Genomic DNA, 19,967 nt, shown 5'->3' on the forward strand with positions numbered 1-19,967 from the left:
CATTGTGCATGCGCCCCGATTGAATTATGAATTAATAAAGATGTTTGCCCGCAGGCGAGATTTGGGTTACACGCAGGGCGGGCTTGGGGGGAGGAGGCAGCAACTGGCCGGACCTTGTAGCAGAGTGTGTGTACACTGGGCGAAAAGTTTCAGAAATCTGATCACAGCCGAAAACCATTTAAGAAAAACAATTTTCCAAGTTCTAAAGTGAAGACTGAAAAAAGTGAAGACTGTAAAATCTTGTTTTAAGTATTTTGTAGTCAATTTAAGTATTGGGAAATTTAAATACAATAGCTTTTTATTAATCCAAAAAACTTGACTTTCAAGTAGATAAAGTGTCTATAAGTTCTAGAGAAAGATCAATTAAGCTGAGCAAAATAATGATTTGTCTAATGACATTAATTTCTTAATTAATCTCTCCCCAAGAACTTTGAGTATATTTGAAGCGTACTACAAGTAGGCGAAGTGTTTGCATTAGGCTAAAAAACCGAGAATTATAATCGAACTTTAAAGAAATTACCGTATTTAGTCTATGATATTTTAAATCCATTTTAGGGCTATGCAAAATCTTGTTATAATTATTTTGTACTCAATTAAAGAATTTTCTTTAACAACAAAAATATCTAAAATAATCGTACCTGCGTCTAAAGAGTTCACAAATCAAAACAATCAAGAGTAGTTAAGTTCTTAGTTAAAGAATTTAAGGTCATGGATTCTAAATCAAGTACTGTACTTAGTCTAAGCCATTTTGTACTTACATTAAGTACGTTTTCCAACCATGCAAAATCTTCTTATAAGTACTTCGTACTTCATATAGGATATTTTTGAAATCAATCTAGATTGAGGCTTAATTTAAGGGCATTTGAAAAGGAAACGTTCTTTACATTTAAGCTCTAGCTCTGACGCGCTCCGACTAGAGTCTAGTAGGGCGTTTTTTCTCACAGTGTAGCAACCCTCTGCGTAAGTATGTTGCCGTTTTGGCTTTTCGGATTTGCCAAACACAACAAATCCGTTACAACAACAATAATAATGGGCAAGAACTTTGGCTTTTGTCTTCCTCGCTCTCTCGATATGTGTGTGTGTGTGTGTGTGTGTGTGTGTAACTTGATGATGCACTTTTGCTGCCCCCTTTTTATTGAAAGATAATTGGGTTCGCAGCGCTCAGACAGGCATGAAGCCAGAGCCCAGAACCCAGAACCCAGAACATTTCACTCCAATTCAGCTCGCAATTCAATTGAGATTCAAATTTACTTTAGTTGCAAACGGGCCCAAAAATAGAGCCCAGCTCGGGCAGAAGGCAACCTATTGTATTACAGGCTGGGCATACATCACCAAGAGGAACATCACCAGGAACACCACCAGGAACACCACCAGGAACATCATCGTCGCCGTCAATCTGTCCGCTCAACATTTTCATCACCCGCAACTGACACGACCAACCCCCCCCCCCCTCCCCCTCCCCACCCTTGTGCGAGGCATTAACGCTTTGACGTGTAAATGTTATCTCTTTTACAAATTAAGCCCCGCTACGATTTGGCATCATGTTCGGTTCGGTTCGTTTTGCGGGCAGATTTTTTTGTACAATTCTATTAGGAATACCCCTCCGCTACCCCCGCCACCCCCGCCACCCGCTCAGCTGCAATCATGGCCAAATGTTTAACAATTAAATGTAACTCGAACCTGCTGAACTCTCGATGCCATGTTAATGTGCCCTCAATGTGAACCATTGGGCTCAACAAGGTCATCAAAGTGGTTTACATATGCTTATGGGATTTATGTGGTTTCGATTAGGATACACTTAAACTGGTTGGATGTTTTTCAATTTTAAAAATACGATTTTATAGTATTTACGATAGAGTGCAAGCTGTTAATCTGATATGGAATTGTTTAAAGTGAACATATTAGAGTTCTCTAGTGAGAAGTGCCCTACTAAATCCTTCTCACAATGAATGGAAAGCACTTTCCTCACTAACACTTGGGTCTTAGATAAGGTGATTCGTATATACATACATACATACTAAATGAGTTGTATTACAATATTGGGGAAGAACTGGCAGAAGTATCCAAACAGTTGAAGTACTCTATATCGGTTTATACTCTACGAGAACCTACATCTTTAGCTCCTATAAGCTCCGAGATATGTCTCATTCTGCCTCTAACATACATTTGCACATATACTTTAAGACCTTTCAACCCATTTAACAAAAGAGCGCTGTTAACTTAACATCGATCCAAATAAAATAAAAGTAATGTTCCAAAAACAAGGATTGAATCGCAGACATTGATGACTAGAATCTCATTACAAGTTTGATATGGTTATTTTTACCAAAATGATAATAAAAATAAGTAATGATAATAATAATAAATAAAAAAAAAATGCATTAATAGCAATACAAAAATAATAATAATAATAATAATAATAATAATAATAATAATAATAACAGCAATAATAATAATAATACGTAATAAACAGTGAATATATAATAATAATAATAATAGCAATGATAATAAAAATTACCATTAATAATGAAAATAATAATAATAATAATGAAAATAAGATTAACAATAATAATGATTATAATAACAATAATTACAATGATGATAATAATACCAGTAATAATACTGGTAATAATAATAATAACAATTATCAAAGTAATAATAACAATGATAATTATTAATATAATAATAATTGAAAGCGATTATAAATTAATTTAATAGCCCCAAGACAAATGTTAATTAGTTTAATTTGACTTTCAGTCAATTTCCAGCTGATTTGCAGACTCATATGCGACTGCATTTGCTAGATCGTCTTACGTAGCGCTGGGGGCCTATGCCAGATACTAATCGGTTTAGCTCTTGGACCTCACACACACACACATGCACAAATCGCTGCACATGCCAAGCCAAAATATGATCCTAAGCGAGCGGCGCGGATGGAGCGAAAGGCTTATGTCGAGCGCACACTTGGCTGCCAGAAACCGAATCTGGAGACAGCCAAAATGGGCGAGAAGAGGCAGAGCAGCAATAGGTATATGGGCATAAATATATATATATGTTTATATATATTCAAATATGCAGCACATCTAACTGAGGCAAATCGGCTTAGGGCAAAATAATCGCCGTTTGAAAAAAAGAAACAATAACAAAACAGAAAACACGCGCATCAACGACACCAGTTTCTGGGCCAAAGGGAAAGAGAGGGGGGGGGGGGGGGGGGGGGGGATCATACTGAGCTGCCAATGATTATAAACTAATAACAACAACAACAACAACTGCAACAACAACAACGCGCTTGCCACAGATTTTTATCGTGAAACCTTCGGCTGTCAATGTATTTTCCATTTGTCGCCTCTAATGACATATTTAAGGTGTTAATCGTCTCATTGCAACGCTGCTGCGCAGCGGATTTGCCCAGCACGGGGATTGTTTAAAGCCAGCGCACACACACACACACGCACACACGCACACACGCACACACAGATACACTTCTGTATCGGATGTAAATATTGATGTTGCGCTTATGCGCCTATTGCCTGCATTGACAAAGGACTTTTGCTTCGCATTATCCTTAGCCAGCGATCTACCTCTGCCCCTGCCCCTGCCACTGTCCCTGTCCCTGGCTCTGGACCGTGTCTCTCTATCAGTTGCAGCCGCTGCTCAGTCAATCGTGTTTGGCTTTATGGCGCATTATCCCCTAAATCGCAAACAAAACTGCAAACAAATTGCCGCTGCAAGCCCAAAACGCAGCAGTCAGGCTTAAGGCCAACAACAACAACAACAACAACAGCAACAACAACAGCTAAAGCATTTGGCTCAAAGGCCTCGCACCAAATTGGCAAATGGCCTCAGCTAAAGGCATTCATGGAAATGAATCGACATCGATATTTAGCCAAATATGCGTCTAAGCTGTGTCTAGTAAATCCACACACACACACACACACACACACAAGCAAAAAGTGCATTTGACATATTTACTTGTTTAACTTTTACTTAAGCTCAGCTGCTCAGTTAACATGCAGCAGTTACTATTTAGCCAAATTACAGGGTATTACTTATGCATGCATTTTGCAGCAGCAAAAAAAAAGATATTCAGCGCGTCGGCTTGTTTTATACATTTTCCTAAAAGCAGCAGTTCAAAAGGTTTTATTTAGAATTCACGCATTTATGCAATATGTTTCTATATATATGCACACACACATACATACACACACACACATATATATTCAGGCTGCACTATTTTAAGCGTCTGCGCATTGCTTTATATACTTGCTTCAATTTTTACCGCTTAATGCGCGCATGTTGAACCACTGTGCTGTTTGCTGCGCGCTGATTGGCGCCGCCGAGACGAGCCAATCAGCATTAAGCAATTTGAGCTGCTTGCAAGCAGTGCCTGGGCTAGAACAATGTTCAGCAAGCAGCTGGAAATTCCCTTTGGGAACTTATTGCTTTTACAATATGGAAACAACTGTTAAGCACTCTTACTAACAGCTGTAAATACTTCGCAGCTGCATCTATAACATCTGTTAGCTATGTTATGTTAAATAATAAACACAATAGCAGCTCTGCTAACGGACAACTGCTTGGCGCCAATTAATAGCAAAATCCCTACGTAACAGGGAAATTCTATAGACAGGAAGCGGAAGCAGTTTAAAAAGAACAAAAACAAAACAAAGCAGAAATGTTAACTATAACAGAAAATGTAAACATTTGAATACGTTTACACATATATTGACGTATGCATACCCTGTATTCTTTGTTAGATTTTTGATTTTGCATATGAAATATGCGAAAACTACATTTATTCTAGTTTTGTTTTAAACCATTTTTATTTTTAAAAAAATTAACATGCCTTTTATTGTTTTGTAGCTATAATTATAATTACTAATTAAGTAAATGTTTTTGTTTTGTTACCTTTCTTAGCCATTTTAAATGTGTGTTTGTTTCGGTTTTCGGTTTCTTCTTGATTTTCCATAATATTAATCTATTAAAAATTCAACATGAAAGTTCAGCTAAAAAATTGCTCAATTGTTGCGTTCCACGTTAAACGTATTGATTTTTGATTTGTTTGAAAATTGATTTAACAATTTTTTGTTTTTAAACCCAGCCACATTTGCATTACTATTTATAACAATTTGTTCGTATTCTAATTAACAATGTTATGCAAGTGTGTGTGTGTGTGTATATTTAAGAAATTATAGTTTGAAAAAAAAATTGAAGAACTAAATTACAAATTAATCATATTAATAAGTTTAAGTTGAGCATTAAACATTAAGTGAACACAACAAAAAGTAAAATATATATATATATATAAACCATTTACATAATTGGCTAGAGTTAACTACAGGTATGTGTGTGTGTGTGGGTGTGTGTGTGTGTGTGTGTTGTATATAAAATGCAAGTGCTGCAGGCCCTGCCAAATAGTTGACTGTGCTAACAAATTAACAACAAATTTGATAAAACTAAATTTCAAGAAAACAAACAAAAATTAAACCCAAAAGCTTTACAAATCTTAAATCGAATATATATAACAAACTAAATTAGATTATGTTATTTGATTTAATTGTATCTGTTGCAATATGCAGATAATTATCTGTTGCCACTCTAGAAATTGATGTGAACCTCATGGACGGATGTTTAATCTGAAGTAAAAATTGGCGCACAGCAGCTCAGCCAGAGGCTGCATACAACCCCCGAGTGATGTCAGGCAAAGGGTATTAGAGGAGGGAATGGAGTGGGGGGCGGGGGGGTTTACAGTTCAGATTAGTAGACAGGGAGCGAGGGGGGGGATCACAATTTTGATTTAACACTAAAGTTAACTATACGCTAATCAACATTCTGTTTCCGTTTCCGTTTCCGTTTCTGTTTCTGTTTTTTGCTTTTGCTTTTGCTTTTCGTTTTGTACAGTGTATACGCAAACGTGCTTCGTATCGTATATAGGCATCTAAGGCATAGTTTTTCATTTCATTTCATTTCTTTTGCACTATTAAAAACAAATTAAATTTTTCATTTACCAATTATTTACAACAATTTCGTATCACATTTGCATTTGTTTTCGTATTTTACAAAAGATTGTTTTTATGTTTTTTTTTTTTTTGTTTTGTTTTCTTTGACACAGTGTCGTTTGTTGTATGCATTCTTTTGAGCAGCACTGTGCGAATTTTCTTCAACCAGAAAACTGCGAGCTTTTGTAAAGCGCAATTTTCTTTTCTTTTAATATTTATAAGTTAGTTTAACTAGATGCTAAGTAAAAGGTACGAGTATAATAATATAATTCTTAAATTGTTGTGTGTAGCTGTCTGTGTGTGTGTGTGTGTGTGTGTGTGTGTGTGTGTGTGTGTGTGTGTGTGGCTAAAACAGTGTGTCCTGGCTATAACGTACAACTGTGTATATCAGTATTGCGTATATGGTATATATAAAGGTAATTATATATATATATAGATTTATCAGTAATTAAACTTGCGTGTTTATTTTGTTTTTTTTTTTTGCTGCTGCTCTTCCCCTTTCTCTAGATAAACTCTGAAAAACATAACAAATTGAAAGCCCTTAGTTATGGTCATATGTGGAGTATATGGACAAAAGAGTGCACAGACTTCTATATATATATATATATATATGCATGTATATGCATGTATATATGCTTGTCTAGCTGTTTGTATATGTATGTGTGTGAAATGCCTAGTTTAAAAACCTTGCGACGCCTTTGAGGCGCCCTCTGGCGTCGCCTACTTGCACTAAAAACTGTCGCTTTACGTATGACGTAAGCTTAGCTGCCAGTTAAACTGGCTGTTAAATTTATTGCCTTTTTCTTTTACTCAGCTTCGTTTCTCCTTCCTATTTATGTATATCTCCTATATATACACCAAAGACTACAGACTAAAAAATTTGCATTAATTAAGACTACATAACAGGATTTGGGTATGGGGCTTAAATGTTTGATTTCTCATTGGAAGAATTTGTAACTGAATTCTTCTCGTTGTGTGGGATTAGGTAACTACGTAGCTCTCATTGTTCATTACTTCTTTTTGTAAAAATTCTTGTTAATCAACTTTAAACTAGTGTGTTATATTTGTTCTCCTTCATCCGACTCAGTTTGAGCTATATATTGCATTTAGATAAATGTTTTTTGTTTTGTTTTTTAATGTGGCTGGCAACTATCAGTTGCCGCCAAACTGTGGCTGCTATTGGTGGCTCTTGCTGAGCAGATGGGCATTGAACTCGTAAACGTTGTTCAGCTGCTCGCCGCAGATGTTGCACTTCCACGGATTGCTCTCGCAGTGGCAGCCCTTGTGCAGAAAGTAGAGCGTCTCGTCGGGGAACTCGATGCCGCAGAAATGGCACGTGAGTATCTGCTTGCGGTTCAGCTGCAGCTCGCTCTCCTGTCCCGTCGACGTGATCGTTCCGTTGCAGATGGGCGTCGCGGAGCTGTTACCATTGTGACTGCCGCCCGCTGGCGTTGTGGGCGTGGTGGCGCCCGTGCCGCCGCCGGCGGCGCCACTTGCCCCGCCGCCGTTCAACATCGTCTGCGGCAGACTCTGCAGCTCGTGCTCCAGCGGCGTCGCATTCCGCGTGATCCGATTGTTCGCCTTTGCGCAGATACGTCGCTTCAGGTCCTCACGCAGCAGCGATTTGAGGGGCGAGACCTGCGGGGCAGGGGAGAGAATATGCATTTAGTAAAGTCTATTCAATGTTTAAGAAAGGGGCGGGGCAGTAAGCCTTAGCACAATAATTATTACTGTGTTTTTAAGATGGTAACAAAATGTTGTGACTTTCAAACTGTAACTTCAAAAGTGATTCTACAACTGTAATCCCGAATGTCAGACTCTGAAACTGTGACTGCAAAGCTGTGACAGTTGCTGTCCTGCAAGGAAATGGCTGAACCTAAATCTGGCTTGAATAATGTGTCTAACTCAAAGGAAAGCAGTTGGCTTTGAACCAACAACTTTTCGTATGCTGGTTCCAATTTGAACAGAAGCTACCTTAATCAGTGAGGTGATTCTGTTGTTGTTGTTGTTGTTGTTGTTGTTGCTGTTGTTGCTGTTGTTGTTGTTGTTGTTGGCAGCGATTTCCGTATCGCTGTTGGCATCGCAGGCGGCGCTGCCATTGAGCGAGTCCTTCTTGTCGGCATCCTCCAGCAGCGGCTCCTGGAAACAAAGGCACATTAAATAAAAGCTGGCGAGGATCGGGGGCGACGGGTTGACTCACCTGCTTGATGGGTATTAGGCTAATCGAAGGCGTTATGTGATTCTCATGATGATGATGTGGATGATGATGTGGATGATGGGGATGATGATGGGCATGGGAATGGTGGTTCTTGCTGCTGCTCAGACTCGCCGTCGTGCTGGATGTGATGGGCGTGGCCTTGCAGTCCATGGGCAGATCCTGGGGGGCCAGCAGCAGCGGGTGCTCCTTCAGCTGCTCGTTGGACTCCAGCTCCGTGTTGTTGTTGTTGCTGTTGCTGCTGCAATTGTTGTTGTTGTTGTTGTTGTTGCCCTGTAAGACAAAGGATTTACGCAAGACGCAAATCAGCTGGACGTACATGAGCAAAGGCTAGAGTTGGCTTAAATTGAGGTCGGAGCACTTACATTGAACAGCTCCGTGTTGCCGCTCTCGCTGAGCGTTGAGATCTCGACGTGCGGCGTGAGGAAGTGCATCGGAGGCGTCGCATTCTCCAAGGAGCGCATCGATTCGCCGCTGTCGCTCTGATGACTCGCCGGCGCCGAGGGCGTGGCCGCAGAAGGAGGCGGCGGCGGCGGCGCCACCGACTGCTGCCCCATCGCATTGAGCTGCGGCTGTGAGTAGCTGGCGGCAGCTGCTGCTGCTGCGGCGGCTGCGGCGGCAGATGCCTGCGATTCGAGGGCGAGCAGCAGGGAGGAGGTGCCGCCCGGGCCCGGATTGTCCAGATCGATGCCGTGCCTATTGAAGAAATGGATGCGCAGCGATTTCATGGAGCCGGCGCGATAGCTGCACAGCGGACACGTCTTGACCAGATCATGCTGGCCGACGTGCTCGTTCTGGAAGTGCGCACGCATCGCAATCTGGCGCTGGAAGCCGCGATTGCAGATGGGGCAATGATAGGGCAGCGTCTTCGTGTGCGTCGTAAAGTGCTCGGCGAGATGATCCTTGCGGAAGAAGCGCTTCTGGCAGACGCGGCACTCGTACGGCTTCACGCCCGTGTGCCGCATCTTGTGGCGCCGCATATTCGCCCCATTCGAGAACTTCATGTTGCACACATCGCACTCGAACACCTTGCGGGAGGCGTTCCCGCTGCCGCTCCCATTCCCATTCCCATTGCCATTCCCATTGCCCGCTGGCGAAGAGCTGGCTGATGAACTGGAGCCGCCGACTGCATCTGCAGCCGGTTCCTGTTTGCAGCTGTCCATGTGACTGACGCTCATGTTCTCGGGCTCCTCGTGGCCCTCGCTCTTCAGACGCACCGCCACCGCGGCCGCAGCCGCCGCCTGCCCGGCCAGGCACTGGACCACGTGCAGCAGGAGCGTCGCCCGCGAGCTCGTCTCGAAGTTGTCGCAGCGCTCGCAGCGGAATGTCATTGGCGGCGAGTGCGGCCCAGTGCTGAGATTCGTTGGCGTCGGCATCGGCGTCGGCGTCGTTGCCAGCGAACGCGGCTCCGGCTGCTCGGATTCCGATGCGCTCGCGGCGGCTGCCGCCTCCTTCAGGCTGCGCAGCGCCAGCGCATTGTGGTGCAGCAGCGCAGCCGTCGACGGGGTCATGTCCACGATCAGGCCACCCACATTTGTATCCTTCAGCGCCAGCTCCATGCTGCTGGCTGCTGTGCTAATCGCTTCGGCCATCTACAAAGGGATTCGGGGATTAGCAGAGATTCAAAAGGATGCACACAAAAAATAAACATGTCACACAGATAATTTTTCAAAGGGGAATTGTTAGAGTATCATCTTATTAGGCTGCATGCTCAATTTCAAAAGTCTAGCTTTAAAACTCTCCGAGTTAAGGCTCTGAACCACTTTTGAACCAGTTCAGGGAATTAAATGAGAGTGAAATAATAAAAGAATTATACAATTATCCTTCCAAAACTTAATTTTAACCGATTCAAAGCCAAATTCCAGCAATTTTAGGCATTGAACCACTTTTGAACCGGTTCAGAAAATTTAATGAGATTCCGATAATGAAGGGATTCTACATATCGACAGTCTAAACTTCATTTGAACCGCTTTAATAGCCAAATCCCAGCATTATTAGTCATTGAACCACTTTTGAACCGGTTCAGAAAATTTAATGAGCACACAATAATGAACGAATTGTACAACAGTGCTTCCAGAAATTCATTTGAACCGATTCAAAGCGAAATTCCAGCATAAAACCACTTTTGAACCGGTTCATAGTGTAAGAACTTAGACCAACTTAAGGAAATATTAATTCAATATTGAAAAAACGGTTGTTAAATATTGCCAGAACTACAGTACATCTCAGTTATAGCACTGAAACACTTTTGAAGATTAAAAGAACTATTAACCCATATACCTATATTATTTAGAGATTAAGATGAATTTACCATCAGGACAACTCCATTCATTTGCCTCTGCCAAAATAAGATACGAAGATAAAGCCCTGCGCTTTAGTATATAGACATTTTTATATTCCCTTTTGTAGCCCCGAAAATTGCATGGAGATCGGACTATGAACACCGAAGATCAACAGGAGAACATTTCTTATAGATAGTGTGAGAAGAAGAAGCACAACAAGGACCTGATTGCATGTGTGTGCGTGTGCATATGTGTGTGCGTGTGCATAGAAGAAGCTGCGAGTGCAACTGAGCCTAGAGTATCTCCTAGTCCTAGATTCGTTCTATATGTATTTGAAAAAACAAGCAACTAACTTAAGTTAATCCAAGTATTTGTCACCTGTTTCTAGCTAGTTAGTCGGTAATTTCTTGACAAATGCAGCTGTAATAAAACGAACACAGAAAACGGGGTCAGCATCTGGAGAGCCGAGCAATTTTGGCGACTCTCTTGGCTTTTGGCTAGCTGCAAATTGGCCAAGAACGACAAACGAGCCAGCACACACACACACACGCACGCGCGCACACATACACATATACAGACACAGATATAAGTTGGGCCGTAACCATTTTGGGCGGCCGCCACGTTGCATGAAAATACCAAAGTTATTGAGGCCAATTGCTGGTCTCGCAGGTGGGCAAAGCAGCTACAGATACAGCTACGGCTATAGATACAGATACAAATGCAGCTAAAGATACAGATACAAATGCAGCTACAGTTAGAGATACACACAGCGGCAGCTACATTTACAGCCAGTCAAAATGTTGTGTTGAATTCTTAAATTTAACGGCTGCTTTTTAGCTCTTCAATAGGTCAAAGTTGGGATGGTTTTTTTTTTTTTTGTAAAGAGTCAAAAACTAAACTGAATTCGAGATGAAATCAAAATCGACGAGCAGTTGTTGCAGCTAATTTGTGATGCGACCTTGAAGCAGATGTGTGTGTGTGTGCAGGTGTGTGCAGGTGTGTGTGTGTTAAATGTGCATTAGCATTAGCATTAGCATTAGCTGGTTCACAAAAGCCAGCTAAAGCCAGGGACGATCTTCAGCCAATTCCCCGCGCACACACGCGCACAAGGAGGCACACACACACACACACACACACACACACACACACATGTGTGTATCTATAGTCTACTATATGGTATATATATACATTCCAGCTCTGGGCCAGGTCATGCAAATTGAGGGCGAGTGGCATCATTTCATCATAAGGTGTTTTTTTTTTTCATTTAAGCCAAATGTATGCCATCCAAAAGTTAGGCCTATTTCCGAGCCAGCCGCATTTATGTAAATCATTTCAAATACACTTTGGCGCCTTTAAAAAAGAAATAATCATAAAATGTAAAAGCAACAATAACAGGTTTCATTTGTGCCCTTGCCACGAAGGGCATGCACATTTTATATAGGAATTTGTTGCCTTGCCAAAGAGTTGAAGAGTTCATGAATAACTTTTAATCAAATTGACTTTAATTACTTGAACTAAGCTTTTCTCCAAAAAAACAAAACAAAAACTATCTGAATTTAAATATTAAGCTACACGTTAGAGCATATAAATATATAGAAAGTGTATTTCATCTTCGTGGTCAACAATTTGTTTTTGTGTGTCTTAAAGCTTAAATAAGCTCTATAAAAAAAACCCACGAGATAGGGTATTTAAAACATTGTTCATTTTCGAAGCATTGAAACTTTATCTGATCTAACAAAAGATTTATCTTTATTGATTTCATAAAAGTCATTTTCTACATATTTATATTAGCAGCGATCTTTGAAAAACTAAAAGCAGAGCATTTCAAAGTCGTTTTGCTGCGGTTTTCTCTTGTTTTTCTAATTATTCTTATTGGAATTAACTTCAATATAAACACGTACATTCCTATTGGAACCACACACAAGCGGGACATCGCTTTTCTGATAAGAGTTAGGGTATTTGAGCTGCCGCAAAGATTTTCCTCTTCTTTATAAGAGTTAGGGTATTTCAGTCATCGCCTCAACAGCTGAAAAGTGTGTTTCACGTGTTTTTCCTATACATATGTATGTCTCATAAGAATATGTTTTTATTATAAGCACGTACATTCCTATTGGAACCACACACAAGCGGGACATCGCTTTTCTGATAAGAGTTAGGGTATTTGAGCTGCCGCAAAGATTTTTCCTCTTCTTTTCATGGCTTTGAACAGCGTCACACACACTCGTACACACACACACTCATGCACACACACACTCATGCACACACACATAATTTGCTGTTGCCTTTTGCGTCTGGTTAATTATGAGGTGCTTTGGTGTTTGTTGTTGGTGTTTTTTTTTTTTTAACGTTGAGCTTGGGCATTAAAATGCGAGAGTATTTTAATAGTTTGCTAGTTTGGCTAGTTAGCTGGCCCAATGGAGTCATTGGGTCAAGTTTTTAGAGAGCAACTGGGTCAGACGACGGCGGCAGCGACGCCAGCAGCGACGCGCGCTTGGGGTGTCCCGCATTTTCACGCGCTGCTCCCAATTGGCAAAATATACAAAAAAAAAAAAAACTTTAAATAGAACCTAAAAAAAAACAACAAGAAAAAAAGCTCCTTTGCTGCCTGCCAAAATGAGAGCACGCACTCACACACACACACGCACACACAGACGCACAGGCAAGCCAGCGCAGCGTCAAGCAGTGCAGAGCAAAGCAGCGCAGCGCGGCGACATAATTGGAACAATTTGAGAGCCCTTAATGACGTCGACAGCGACGTCAACGGCGACTGCGAGCGCTGCTGCTGCTGCCTTGTGGGCCAAATGTATCTTTCGCAGCTGTTTTTTTTTTTTTAATTCAAATTCAAATTTGATAAATCTTTTGTTTTGCGATACACAAAACGTTGGTTAATCATATGCACGGACCACACGCTGCCGAACACATTCACATAACCGATTTGACCTTAACAGCATTTGCCTACCGGTTTTCTAGTGGGCATCAAGATGAGGTCGCCCCTCACCTATTTGCCTTTCCCCCCCACCTCACTCGCCCCCTCTCCATGCCACCTCATCATCAATCTGCGCTTCACTGTTTCTGCCCCCATTCATGCGCCAAGAAAATGAGTCAGTCGGTCGAACGGCAATTTGTTGTTGTTTTTGTTTCTTTTTGCTTTTGCTTTGCGCTTTTTGCTTTTTGCCTTTTGCTTTTGCGCTTTCAACAGCCCGCAAATCAATGAACCATTCCCAAAGTGTTCCCCTTAAGTGCAGCGCTCAAGAACACGAAGTTCTAGTTGGTTTCGAGTTGGATGTAGGTGAGTTTCTCAAATAAGCAGGGTCTTATAAGATAGAATTTGAGTTGGTTTGAAATTGGTTTGCAGCCAATTAGCCAAGATTCTCACCATCTGCGTCCAATAAGAGCACGGTTGAGTGAGTTTCGAGTTGTATGTAGTCCAATAAGGCGGGCAATGAATTCAAGCTCCTTTTTAATAAGTCTGTCCTTGAGTTCGAATTGGGTACTGATCAGATATAACAAGTCTAATAAGTATCCGATTCTCAAAAAACGTTTAAATATCGACAAGACAGCTAATAGGTTTTGACTTGTGTGTGTGTGAACTTCTGATAAGACTTCATGCCGATTAGGTCCGACATCGAGTGGGTCTTAGATGTTTGAATGTGCGTAGCCTAAAAACGCAGCTGGGCGCAAGTCTAAGCTCGAGTTGGTTTCAGATTGGATGTGTGTGAGTGACATGTGCTTAAAGAACAAGAACAAGAACAAACAGGCACACGAGACGAGGGACAGACGGGCACGGGGCCGGGGCCGGGGCAGAGGGACTGACGAGGAGAAACCACTTTCCACGGTGACACACTTAAATGCTACGTGCTCTTTTGCTACTTTTGCTGCTGCTGCTGCTGCTGCCGCCGCTGCTGCTTTTATTACAGCAAACGTTGACGTTGACGTTGGCATGAAAGGCGACGTCGGCAGCGACTCTACTCCCATAATAGAAAGTGGAACAGGAATTTCCCTCCCAACATCAATGCCAATGCGGCGGCAGAGGCAGCGGCAGCGGTGGCGGTGGCGGCGGCAGCAACAAAAACTGCCGCACCGATGATTTCATTTTGGCTTGCAGCAGCAATGCCGCAGCAGCAGCGCCCGTCGCGCTCATTGCGAAACACTTGCCACGGCCAACAAGCAAATGACAACAGCAACAACAACAACAAGAAGAAACACACGCGAGAAAAGCAGGCAAGAAAAAAGGCGTAAAAAATAGTTCAATTGTGGGCAGCGCCAAACACCGCTCAGCTGAGCGCCAAGAGCAAAAGAGAGCGCGCCCAAAAGAGAGGGTGCGAGAGCGCGCGCGTGAGAGTAAGTAAGAAGAGAGCGCACCATATATCCAATTGGGCAGCTAGTTGGGACAGGCGGCATGCAGCATTTTTGTTTACGCATTGCTGTTGTTGCTGCATAGCTCGATAAATGTATATATATGTGTATATTTGTATTTCAAATTATATTTAAATACATAAATGCAACTGCAACTGGCCTAAACTTGTGCATTGACATTAAATAGCGCGCAACTTTCTTATTGGTTTCTAATTGCTGCTCACAAATTACAATGAAACGGCGTGAATTAGTTTCTAATTATTTATGGCACATGCTAGTCCCGTCTCGTCCCGTTCCGTTCCGTCCCGTTTCGTATCGTTCCGCACACAATGCGCGCTCTCTTTGGTAAGTGGCACTGGCTGGCGTATAATTTTTTTTCTTTTTTTTTCGTGCTGACCTAATTATACGCTCATTTTGATTCACTTGATTTTCTCTGCTCACACACACACACACACACACACACACACGTTAGTTTCGTCACTGCGACGACAAGTGGAGCAGCAGCAGCATTTTGCGGTGGCGTTGGCGGCCCATTGGGGCAGGCGGCGACCGCAATTCTTCTTTTTGTTTTTTTTTTTTTTATGGTTACTGGGACGTATATTATTGGGCTTCCCATAGATATGTGCTGGTACTCACACGCTTTATACGCTTATTCGCACTCTATTTATGTTTTGTATCACTTTTCGTTCTAGTTAGTTGCCAATTGCAAATTCCAAATTGCATTTGTTAACGTTGTTGTTGTTGTTTTTGTTTATTTTTTGTTATTGTTTTTTCGGCTGCCGCTGATCGAAACACCTGCGCAACGTTCCCACGAATTTCACTGCGCGCGGGGATTCTTTTCGATCAGTCGCCGTTGTCTCTCGCTCACGTCGAATTTCGATTTCGATTCCGATTTCGATGCCGTTGCCGCTGCCGCTGCCGATTCCGCTTATTGGCGCTGGCGTCGACGACGCGCACGAACGAACTGAAACCCAAGCAAACTGCAATAGCTGGTGGAAGTACAAAATTTCTGTGTGTGTGTGTTTGTGTGTGTGTGTGTGTGTGTGTGTGTAACAGCGACGCGTCGGACCGACAGACAGAGCGAGCGTCTCTTGCTGCCTGTCTGACTGGCAGTCTCAGTTTCTGTTTTGTTTTGGGACGGAAATGCCAGTGGCGTAGTCGCCGCTCCATTTTCGTACACCAAAGAGGGCTCAATAAGCTGACGCTTGGCCATGGTCCATGTCGCTTATTTTCTTCAGTTTGCAAATAGTAAGTTATGTTATACTAAAAATAAGTCAGTTAATAAGATAACATTTCCAGTTGTTTTTTTTTTTTAAGACAATTGTGGCGTTATAAAATCCCTGCATAACTCCCTCTGATAAACGGCGCCCCTGTGCAAAGATTTGCCAATCGTTGACGCGCTCAAGCTCTCAGTCGCAGCGCAGCAGCAGTAGCAGCGCAGCAGCAACAACAACAACAGTGCACAGTTGACTGGCACAAGCAGCAGAATTTGAAATTAGGTCAACAGGTTTAGTTGGTAGTGGGCCTGAAGAGCGCTCGGCGACTGCGGCCTATTCGCATGATAGTAACTAGAGTGTGTTATTGTTGTTGTTCTTGTTGTTGTTGTTGTTGCTTTTTTGTTTTTATGATTTGCTTGCTGAGTTTACCTATGCCGCGACCTCGGACTGTCGCTACCATCCGGGCATCCAGCGCATCCAACGCCAACGTCGACTTCGACGTCGACGTCGATGCCAACGCCGACGCAATATGCGTTCGCGTTTATTGCACCACAGTTGCAGTTGCAGTTGCAGTTGCGGGTGTTTGCAGGCACAATTTAAGCTTTTTTGCACACTGGCACACACATACACAGGCACACATGCACACAAAGCACGATGCATATGTGTGAATTGAGCACACGGCATGGTTAGAAGAAGGAAACGGTGTGGGAAGTGGAGGAATAGAAGGAAGAGGAGGCAGCGTGAGGCTAAGTTGCGCCCGTTTTCATTACATGCGATAGATCTTTTGCAAGCTCTGTGTGCGTGTGCGTGTCTGTGTGCGTGCATGTGTGAGCATTTGGGGGAAATTGTGTGCGTCAGTTAGTGCAAAATGTTGATGGGAATGTGCATATATGCACATGTGAATGTGTGTTTGTGAGTGTTTGTGTGGTGAGTACTGAAATGGAAACCCATATGCAGCCAATAAGAGCAGGCAAAACAAATGTGTGTGTGTGTGTGTGTGTGTGTGTGTGTGTGTGTGTATGTATGTATGTAAATGTGAATACATTTTGTCCATGAGACGCGCAGCATGAGTTGCCACACACTTCTTAGTTGGTTTCTATGTCACAATCAAACATACACACAGGGACAGACACACACACACATAGACGCAGATGCGAAAAGGTAAGAGAGACGGACAAAAACGAATAGTCGTAATGAGTGAGCCGCAGCAGCAGCACCTGCAAGCAGCGCGGCGCAGCGCAGCGGCCGCACCAGATAATCCCAGTAGAAATTGAAACTGGCTGCGGCAAGTTTAGAAACTGGTATAGAAATACACAGACACACACATACACACACACCCATACATGAAAACATGCATATATATAGAGGCAATCGACCTTGTAGGAGTATTTTGTCTTGGAGCGCGCGCACGCCCGTAACTGGGCCAACGCGATTGCACTGAAATCAGGTGGGCGTGACGTAGGTAAATGTTGGCCAATGCATAGTGTGTGACTGTGTGTGTGTGTGTGTGCGTGTGTGTTTGTGTGGGAACATTTTGGAAAGCAAGAAGCAGCAGCTGAGGCTGTCCGTACCCTTGGCTGCCACATAATCCCCACATTCACAGCACACATCCACACTCACACTCAACAAAATGCCTTTCGAAATGGCCACACATATTTAAGCATCTAAAATAGACACATGGATTTTCATAAGAACAACAACAGCAACAACAATAGACAATAACGGGCCTTGTGTTTGTTCTTGTTGCTAAATTTTACCTTCAGCGCAGCTGGAATATTTCGCAACCGTCTCCGAAAGGCGTTTGTATTTGGCAATTTTCGGATTTTGAAATACCACAAGGTGCATTCTAACAAGAAAATACACACGCACACACAGCTGCGCGCTCTCAGCACTCACACACTCACACAGAAGCACAGACACGCACACAGTCACTGCAATTCTTTGCCTGCTTGTTTCTCAATGGAAGTTGTTGATGGGCAGTTTCTGGGGGGCCGGGCTGCGCAAGGTGCAGCAGCAGCAGCAGCAGCAGCAATAACAACAACGAACTAACCTCCACTCTTGCTGAGCCGAAATAAAAACGCGCGGCTGTTTGTAGTGTTGTGCAGCTGTTTCTGGAGCGAACGCGAAAACCAAAATTCAACACTGTATTCGGAAACGTAACGAAACGAAAGGGCAAGCGCAGCGAGCAAAAGTTAAAGCTTAAATAATAAACAACAATAATAATAAAATAACGGACGCACACGCGTTGCCCACATCTGTATGGGCCAAAAGACGAAACAGCACTGCCGCCGCCGCGACGGCCGCTCTATTGTTGAGTCTGCTTTTGCTGCCGTTGCCGCTGCCGCTGTCTCTGCCTCTGCCTCTGCCTCTCAGTGTTGCAGTTTCGAGTCAGTCCCGCTTCAACTGCGCGCGCTCAGTAAACAAGTCGAAGCGATTTCGACGTTTCCTCAAGGCCTACAGATTTAGGCCAAAAAATAATGTACAACGCCAATAGTGGCAGATTGCTGGTTGCTGGGCCAGATCGGAGTCCGCTCGGCTCGGTTATGGTTCCCAACGAGTTAGCAATAACAATTGGCCGTCTGATGTTGGCTTCTTGCACAAAATGCAATCGTTCTAATTGCGCAACTTTATGCGGCCAATTGCTATGCAATGATGCGAAAACATTATATTCAAACTTGCCGCCACAGCGATAGCTTATTAGCTGCAGCTATCGTTATCGATAAGAACTAACTACCGTTTGGCCACGATTTCAATCTATATAAAGTATTTAGACATTTATAATGAACAACTTTATAAGCACAATTTTCAACTTCTTTATCATTCAATTTTATTTATTAATATGTACATGTGTGCTACTTTCAATAGTTTTATTTTCCATAAATTGTAAATTAACGTATCTGCGCCGCCTGAGCCATAAACAAATCTTTATTGCAGCAATTTATCAACTCCATTAGATTCAATAAAACAACAAAAGGTATTTTTAAAAATAAAGGCAACTGATCATCTTTCATTTAATTTAGCTTTATTATTAATAAAAAATTCATATTCTATTTTTCACGAAACACATTTTAATCGGCACCATCTTTTATTCAAAAAATTGTATTCGATATTTACTAGCCGTTGCACAGCACTGTTTTAATATAAGTGCGTTCTCGCATTTGCAGGTACTGAGGTTTGCTCCGCATTGAAAATTTGTTTACAAGTGAATTAAGCGCGTTAAATATACAAAAGTAGTGTAAAAGTGTACTTATACCCTGGTTTCACAACTGTGCTGTGTTTTCCCATTGATAACTGACGTTTGTTAAGCATAAAAATCAAATTGAAAATTTACAATTAGCCCGCTGTCTGGTGCCGCAGTCAATATAATTATACTGCCCATTGGTTTACATAAGAGCGAAAGGGTCGGCTAGTGTACTATTTGCAGAAATGGCGTCGAAGTGGTGCACATGGCCAAGTCGTCCGAGACAATGACTGGTGTGCACAGACCTATATTGAGCGATTACGCCCCCAATCTTAATCCTTGTATTCGATATTGATAATGCGAACGATATGTGAATTGTGTCTATTAGTATTGATAACAGTGTGTGTTCAATACATTTAAATGTACACCATTTTGTCCGGTTTTTGATTCCGCTTTATGCACATCATTCGGTTTCAATGCCCTCGCTTATAGTGTTGTCAAATGCAACGTGTGTCCAGTGCTGTGCAAGACCAAAATTCTCAACAACGTTTTCTCATTTGTTTATTGACAAGTTTTATTTAATGTATACAAAAGTCAAGTGCAAGTGATCTGTGATTTGCTAACTTTTGTGTAAATAAATCCCATGCATATTTTATAACACTTGATCTGCTTACCACACCAAGATATTTGCAGCTGGCAACACTGCATTTTGAA

At 42.3% G+C, this 19,967-nt stretch overlaps 1 protein-coding gene across 3 annotated transcripts; it reads right to left on the reverse strand.

Moving 5' to 3' along the window:
* Window positions 1–6,503: 6,503 nt before the first annotated feature.
* Window positions 6,504–18,286, reverse strand: LOC115758557 (ikaros family zinc finger protein). Of its 3 annotated transcripts, none has more exons than XM_030699268.1 (5): window positions 18,123–18,286; window positions 8,583–9,809; window positions 8,203–8,490; window positions 7,977–8,141; window positions 6,504–7,640 (listed from the first exon to the last, which is right to left on the reverse strand). In XM_030699268.1, the coding sequence occupies exons 2-5, from the start codon at window positions 9,807–9,809 to the stop codon at window positions 7,179–7,181; spliced, it is 2,142 nt and encodes a 713-aa protein (XP_030555128.1). In that variant the 5' UTR covers window positions 18,123–18,286; the 3' UTR covers window positions 6,504–7,178. The 3 variants fall into 3 exon arrangements, with proteins under 3 accessions (XP_030555128.1, XP_030555145.1, XP_030555137.1); XM_030699285.1 differs by lacking the exon at window positions 18,123–18,286 and adding an exon at window positions 15,492–15,751; XM_030699277.1 differs by lacking the exon at window positions 18,123–18,286 and adding an exon at window positions 11,268–11,342.
* Window positions 18,287–19,967: the final 1,681 nt, after the last annotated feature.

The sequence above is a fragment of the Drosophila novamexicana genome, unplaced genomic scaffold, assembly GCF_003285875.2.
Source record: "Drosophila novamexicana strain 15010-1031.04,08,12 unplaced genomic scaffold, DnovRS2.1 tig00000008-arrow-pilon, whole genome shotgun sequence".
Classification (NCBI taxonomy): Eukaryota; Metazoa; Arthropoda; class Insecta; order Diptera; family Drosophilidae; genus Drosophila; species Drosophila novamexicana.

Coding starts and splice junctions, on each gene's coding strand:
- LOC115758557 (XM_030699268.1), bottom strand. CDS start 9,809: ATGGCCGAAGCGATTAGCACAGCAGCCAGCAGCATGGAGCTGGCGCTG. Junction 8,142..8,202: donor GCCTAATACCCATCAAGCAG/GTGAGTCAACCC, acceptor CTTTGTTTCCAG/GAGCCGCTGCTGGAGGATGC. Junction 7,641..7,976: donor GAATCACCTCACTGATTAAG/GTAGCTTCTGTT, acceptor CCTGCCCCGCAG/GTCTCGCCCCTCAAATCGCT.